Genomic DNA, 7,511 nt, shown 5'->3' with positions numbered 1-7,511 from the left:
TGAAGTAAATTGATCCTGTGTCTAATTTACTTTAAAATTCAGGTCCTCCTACAGATTTGGGTGCACTTTTAGAGATGGAAAGCACCATCCTCTTCCCAAATTCGCGCTATTCCAAGATAAGGACTCCGAAGGATCTGACAGCCCAGCACCCTGCCCCAGGTAATGGGCATCATGTGTGGGATCCACGCCAGGCAGAGGCCGTTACCCCAGTCAGGACCACATATTCCAGGTATTTGGCCACCACTTGGAAAACTCTAACTTAAAACTCAGTCTTTTTTATTGCCAATCAACCCCAGACACTTTGCTAATTAGCATGATGAAAGTATTTTTTTCTGGTGGGAGGAGTGAGGTTAAGATGTGTGGATCAGGGAGAATATAAGTGGCCTTCCTGCCCAGACACCTGGCCAGAACCTGCACTTAACCCAAGAGGCTCAGGCCAAGACCCCTGAGAGTAGCCCCCATGACCGGAGAACTTCCCAGTTGGTCTTGTGTCCTGCTGCTTAGAACCCTGCCCGAGTTTCGGTGGCCTCTACCTCAGTGAATGTGTGGCCCTAAGAGGAGAGAGTGTGCTTTCCTAGGGCTCCAGACCAGGCAAGTGGAGATGTGATTTCACAGAACCTGGGGGTGGGGTCTACGATGTCCCCCCACATCCCAGAGATACCCAGGACCTGGCTTCCCAGTCTGTCTCCCACCAAACTGGCTCACAAAAGGAAGATAAATCTATAAAAAGCCATGCAAATGACATGCAAACAATACACAAATACAACAGTTTAAATTCAAAGATCATGCAAATTATATGCAAACATCACTTAAGGGAGGGGGCCTGGGTCCCCGGTTGTTAGATGCATTGCCAAGGGATACGTTGAGTATAATAGTAATGACAGAGGTCCCCGTTTCCTGCCTTGAGCCTGGTCCTTTACATGGATCAGCTGTTGAACCCCACAGCCACAAGGTGAGGGGATCTTACATCCCTGGGGCCCCAGCCCAGAAGAGGAGGGTCTTCAGGACTCAGACTTCCCGCTCTGTGCTTTCTGCAAGATATGGGCCACAGCGGCCCCTGGTGGCTAGTGCTGGGACAGTGGCTGAACCTCTCGCCCCACCCACATCTGTCTCCTCTGATTCCTAGTGAAACCCCTGATCACCCACTTCCAAGCTTCAGGTTGGTGGGGGGATAATGAGCAGGACTGGCTGAGGGGAATGATCGAAGTCTCAAGGGCTCTGGCTTCCCTCCTTACATCAGCCTCTTTAGGGATTTTTAAAATACAAACTGCCCAAAAAGAAACTAGAGATGGACGGTCTCCCGCCAACCCCCCTGACCCCTGGTTCCCTCCCTGGAGGCCACAGCTGTGAGCGGTGTTTTCTTCCGGATACATTTGGATAAAGGCCCCTCCCCCCCAATTTAAATAAATGTACACAAAGTGTCACCCTCCCTACTCTTAACACTAATGTTGTAGAGGAAAGCCCCGTCAGCCTTTTTACCAGTTGTATAGTCTTCCACTGTGTGGCTGGGTGGCCATTGATTTAAACGGTCCCCAACTGACTTTTGTTTTTGATTTGCACAAAATGTGGTAAGAAATGCTTCATTTTGCACTCATATCCATGTATCTGTAGAAAAATTCCTAGAAGGAGGGATTGGTGAGGGAAAGGGTGTGTACATTTTAAATAGATTCTAGAAAACTGCTGTATTGAGCGACTGTACTTATGAGCAATCCCACCAGCACTGCCTTCAGGCTCACAGCCCTGGCTCTGCTAGTCCCTCTAACTGGGAGTCAGGAAGCCTCCAAGCCCCAACCTGTCTCACAGAGGCTCCATGCCAGCAGGGCAAGGTTCGGGGGTGCTGGGGTGACTCCTTTGTGTTCCTGTAATCTTTACAGCTTGATTACTGTCATGCTGCCACATTTTAGGCATTTTTGCATAGTGTGATACTAAATGTTAGCAAAATGAGCCTTTTTGTGCAGAATTTGACCTAGGGGTGTTTCCTGAAAACCCTTGAGGAGATCAGCGTGAAGTCAGCGGCCGAACCACGATCTGCATTCACAGAATGGCCACCAGAGGGCGCGTGTGAGCCAAAGGCGAAGCCACCACGGGGCTCTGGCAACAGCCTCTATGGTGCAAGTGTCATTTCCCTTGAGAACGCCCGGTCATGGTCTTTAGTAACGTTTCAACTGAAAATGGCAAAACTTGTATTAACAGGGAAAAAAAGCCAAACCATTCCCCAGGAAAATTCTGAGCCCATGACAGACTTAAATCAAAACCGTGTGAAATGATCCAATGGCAGGCAGTGTCCACGTGAGTCCACACACAAATGGACAAATGCATGAACGGAATCACAACTCGCTCGTCTGCGCCGGTACGACCCTGCGCCCGCACTGTCAGCCATTACCAGAAACAAATCTGATGGTGAATAATATTGAAATTAAAGTCAAAAATTTTAATGGGAAAATTTGTGACAAGTCCTAGAAGAGACAATTCATAGTCTTGCCATAAAATCACTGTTAGAAAAAAAAGTTGGGAAAATGAGTAGTGTCTCATCCCGCTTCGAACCCCATCTGACAAGCAAGAAATGGCATGGTGTCCTGGGCAGTGGCTCAGGGAGTCCGTTCTGCTGTCAGTTCTGAGTTTTCTGAGGTAATGAGCTGCAACGTGCAGTAAAAACACCAATGCCGGCAAACCACGGCAGGTCACACTGTTTGCTTTTCTGCTCGTCCCCAAAACTTAATTAGATGCATGTGAGTTGGCACTGCTGGGATATCCAGCAGATGGAGAAGTCGACACCGGGGGGGTGGTCCCCTGCCAGCTGCCCCTGGACTGAGGAGATAGCAACAGAGCATCAGAGGGACAACCGTGAGACTGATGGCCCATCTCACCCCCATTTCTCCAAGAACCATGAAGAGGAGTCAGGAGACAGAGGTGGGACAGAGGGGTGAGACAGCTGGCCTCACTGACTGATCTGTGACATGGGGGAAATTGGACCCGATGGGCCACCCCATGGGGCTCTGGCGAAGGACTGATGTGACGTCTCAGTACAGCTGGGGTTTCTACGCAGTCTGAGGGCGAGGGAGACCCAGTTAGACCTGGAGCTGATGATGGTCCCGTCCCTAACACATCATGGGAAGAGGCTCAGAAACCTGGCCCAATGCTCAGGGGCTCCCTCTGCCCCGCAGACATGTATTGGGCACACGTGATTCTGAGGTGTTCGTCCACAGGACCCCCCAGAGTGGAAAACACTACTGAAAATGGCTCTTCTCGGGCAGTTTGCTCTGCGGCGAGTCCTGTTTGCAGCCCGTGAGAGCAGGACTGCTTGTCCCCTCCCCAACGCAGGCTCTGGTGTCGGCTCCTGAGCCAACCGTTCCAGGTGCCCAGGTGTCACACCCTCCACGTGACCCGAGGGTTCAGCCTCTCCTGACTCAGCTGGAGACCAGTGCTACTGTCACTGGACAGCGCCCGCTGCGTGAGCCTCTTCACCTTCCTTTCTTGTACTTTCCTTCACAGGCTGAGCCCTCCGGCTGGCCCCCGTCCAACCTGCTAGGCGCCCCCCACCCCCGCCCAGCTATTTCCTCCCATGTGTCCCAAATAGCTGCTATGGTGCTTGCACCTCAGAGGACAGTGTCGGGCAAACGTATCAACAGATTTCCTTTGGGGGCTGCCTCAGTACATGGCATGGAGACACCAACAGGTCGGCGCTGCTCCACCTGTCAGTCTGAGAGCAGCTGGGACAAAGGCACTGGCCTCAGGGGGACACACACTGGCCTCAGATGGACATCTGCAGACCTGCGCTCCCGGAAGGTGGACGTGAGTGGTAAGGGGACCGGGAAGGGACAGGCTGGTGCCTGAGGGTGTGACTGGGAGCCACATTCCTCGGGCACCCAGGGTGGAGGTGGTGGCTTCCAGCCTGAGCAGCCTCAGTCCCTGAGACCTGCTCTTTGAAAGAGCACCTGTGCCTGCCCAGTGCAGGGGACCGCCGCAAGTTGGGTGGGAAACGGGTGGCACAGGCAGGGAGCTCACAGGGTGTGGCATCTGCACCAGAACCCCGACATTCCCATTACTATGTGGTCACGGTCTGGGAAAACCCTGTGGGGACCTGGCCTCCTGGGTATGGTCCCAAGGTTAAGGGCAGGCCTTGTCTGCCAGGGTCCCCGCTGGGATACTCACTCCAGTTGACTCTCACACACTTGCACCCACTATGACAGAGGTGCTGAGCTTGGCCCAAGCACCAAGCTCCCTGCTCTGCCCACGTGTTTGTTGTGAGCAGCGTGGTTGCCATGGTGATATGACATGCACCACCTTGCTGAAGGCACCAGGAGGCAGCCTCCCCTGTGCCTCTGCTTAGGTCTGGGGGTAAATCGGTGGAGGGCTGACTGTGGCACAGCAGGAAACACCCATGTCAGGCAAACGGGTGGGCTGTGTAAGGCCTCGGCCCGCCTCCCATGGACACATCACACCTGTGCCTGTGCAGCCTTCTGGGGATGACCCCGCATGTGGGGTCGGGCCCCTTAACCACAGTGGGAGGCTGGGAAGGCCCCAGGGATGAGAGTGATGGGGCCCCCCCAATCCTAGCTGGCTCAGCACACTTCCTAATACCCCGAAGAAGTTCCAGAGGGAGCATTCTGAGATGCCCCAGATCCCTGACTCATTTTCTTCCCAGTCGCCAAAGTAGATCTTCACTGTGGCCCAGCTGGGCACGAGCAGAGGGGACGGCTAGCCTGGCAAAGCCCAGGCACTGCAGGGCAGTGAGTCTGAGCCCAGCAGGGCTGCCTAAATGTCTCTAGGGTGTCAGGGCCTCATCTGCTCACCCCCATTCTTCCCCATGGGGTACAGGCTCTTCCCCAGGAGGCAGGGTCCTTCCTCTCAACAGCTAGAGCCATGTCTTGGGGCTTCACACCCACCACTCAGCAGCTGCTAGTTACTGAGTCCTGCGGGGGGTGGGGGGCAGCAGCGTAGGTCTTTGCAGAGTGAGCTGTGCCCCCAGGTGGTTCCGCCAACCTGCAGTCATCATGACAATGGATGGAGTGCCCAACAGGTCCGCCTTGTTGCCAGGACCTTGGGGGAGGCTTGCAGAGGCCATGAGGTGGCTGACAAGATGGTCGGTTCTGAGAACCAGCCACCCACAGGGCTCCACGTCTCCACCCCGACACCGACTCTGGGACCCTGAGGGCATCCTTGGGATTATGCCCTGAGACTCACCTGAGGCCACAGGCTGCCTCCTCCAGGGGTAGGGCGGGGAGAGGCCAGCGTCTGCAGGGTGATGAGCGCGTCCCTGGCACTGGTCAGTGGGAAGTGTCCAGAGGATCCTGGGAGGGGTAGGAGGAATCAGGACAAATGTCCCAGCCCCAAAAGCTGCAGCAACTCCTCAAGTGGGATCTGCTGGCCCCTTGTCAGGAAGAGGCCTTGACCACGGATGCCAGCCTGGGGTGGGGACACTGGCGCAGCCTGACGGGATCCAATGACATGACTGGGGTCACGGCCACTGCGAACAGAAACCTCACGGTTTAAATAAGGAAGTGGCGCATCGTGGCCAGTCCGGAGGGGCCGTGAGCGCTGTCGCCCTCGCCGCACTCGCAGCTCCGCGGGCCTGGCTGCAGGGGCACTACGGCCCAGGCTGGCGGCCTCACTCACCGAAGCTGGGTGTGGATGGGCAGCTGGGCTGGCTCCTCGGGCCCCCACCTTCGGTGGTGTCCGCCACCGTGTTAGCTGTGTAAATGCTGGCTTCTTCTTGAAACTTCCCCATGTTCTTTTTATACCGGATTCTTTTGTTGCCGAACCAGTTGGAGACCTGTGGACATACAGACAGAAGCTGCCGGAAGAGCTGACCCAGTGACGAGACGACGTGTACATGACAGGCTCCCTGAGGTGCTCCTGTTTCTACCGCCCTGGAAGAACATCTGAGTGACAACACGTGGCCACGGGGAGGTGTGAGAGGCCTAGACGGAGAAGGTGGTGCTGACTGAACCACAGACCCGGGGAAATGTCCACAGTGTGCTGAGAACACCCTGGAGCTGATGTGTCTTACGGGGGAGGGAGGAACTATGCTGCCCAGGAGCCAGGTGCTGCTGGAGGGGAAACGGGCACGTCTGTGACACGTGCAGAGACGAGCGTCCACTCACCGCAGGGCAGGCAGCAGACTGGATTCTGGATTCTTCTTTAGGGAGAGCCAGAGCCGGGGACACACGCCTGCGAGCACTGAGCTAAGTGCCTTTGCACCTGTGCCTGTGTTCAGCGCTCAGAGCCAGCTTGGGGGGGTCATTGCACTCTTCCTACAAGCCCGCGGTCTCAGCACATGGAGGAGACCCTCCGGGGGTTCCCCTCAAGGCGGCTCTCTGGGGGAGGCTGTCCTGGGCACTGTTGGGTGCTGAGCAGCATCCCTGGCCCCCTCAGTTGTGACAATGAAAATGTCCCCTGGGGGAGGAATTGTCTGGGTAGCATCTATGCCAGTGCCTGCCTTTGAGGGTGGAGATGTGCACAAATGGAAACACCTCGACACCCCGAAGTGGAGCAGCTGCGTCTGCAGTGGGATGTGCGCACAGTTTAATGAACAGAAATAAACTTCTGAGTTACGGTGCCAGACTGTGGACAACCTTTCCTCTTTAAAGTCCCTACATCCTCCTCTCAGTGTTAATCACAAAAGAGAAGGGCACCTGAGTACGAGCTCCGCACACAGTGACCCTACCCTCCTTTTGGTTCCCACTTATCTTCAAGGAATGTGCCAAACGTCTCCGTGGAACTAAGTTTGCAGGCAAATGGCAGCAAGCAGTTTTCTGTTGGACTTAACTGGCATTTTAGAGGGACAAAGAGCAAACTTTCTGTGAGGGTGGGACTGGGAGGAGGCTGGCCCTCTTCCTAGGCAGATGAGGGGGTCCAGTGGTTGGGGAGAGCTGGCCCCAGCCAGGGTCCCCCTTCTCCATGGGGAGCGCCCCAACATAGCACCTCACACAGGTATGGGTGCCGCGCGGGCTCCCAGATACCCTCTCCCCGACTATGGCTCGGAGCCACCAGCCACTCCCTGCCTTGTCCCTGTAGCCAAGCCAGCTGCAGCGGCCCAGGTTCCCCATTGCCCTCCGCCACCCACTGGCTTAACTCTCTTTCCCCTTTCTCCCTTGGGCCTCCTCATCTGGACCTGTGGCTGATTCTGTCCCGAAAATGTCTGTGACCTCATCTGTGACACTCTTTGCCCTAATTGTGCTCTCCTTCCTCACTACATTCTCCTTAGGTGAACCCCACTTCATGCATCTGTACCCCATATTCGGAACCCGCCCTCAACTGATTGTCAGCCATTTCAAGCTGCCTTGAGACCTGGTAGACCCAGCAAAGCGAGAAGAAACTTCCAGCACAGAATTCTGCTGCTGGTGGGTGGAGATTTCAGGGCCTGGCCATGGAGGGGGAGTCACTGAAATGTGGCCGGTGCTTCTCAAAATTTTGTCTGCAATGAACCCTTTCCTCAGGTGAAGTCTCAGACCCAAGACCCATCTGCCCTGCAGGGGTACCAGGCCCTGAAGTGAACCTGCCTGTTCTTC

The 7,511-nt window shown here is 55.4% G+C and overlaps 1 protein-coding gene across 1 annotated transcript in view; it reads right to left on the bottom strand.

The window, feature by feature from the left end:
• Nucleotides 1-2,417: 2,417 nt before the first annotated feature.
• The window catches only part of PBX4 (PBX homeobox 4), a 26,025-nt gene continuing 20,931 nt past the window's right edge, over nucleotides 2,418-7,511 (bottom strand). The window contains exons 5-7 of the mRNA XM_023534567.1: nucleotides 5,617-6,099; nucleotides 5,185-5,291; nucleotides 2,418-2,808 (exon numbers count right to left, since the gene is read on the bottom strand). Coding sequence (XP_023390335.1) covers nucleotides 2,716-2,808; nucleotides 5,185-5,291; nucleotides 5,617-6,099 — 683 coding nt within the window. The 3' untranslated portion in view covers nucleotides 2,418-2,715. The remainder of the gene's footprint in view (nucleotides 2,809-5,184; nucleotides 5,292-5,616; nucleotides 6,100-7,511) is intronic.

Source organism: Pteropus vampyrus, unplaced genomic scaffold (assembly GCF_000151845.1).
Source record: "Pteropus vampyrus isolate Shadow unplaced genomic scaffold, Pvam_2.0 Scaffold126, whole genome shotgun sequence".
Classification (NCBI taxonomy): Eukaryota; Metazoa; Chordata; class Mammalia; order Chiroptera; family Pteropodidae; genus Pteropus; species Pteropus vampyrus.
The sequence above is the reverse complement of the archived record's forward strand: the minus strand, read 5'-3'. Positions and strand labels throughout refer to the sequence as shown.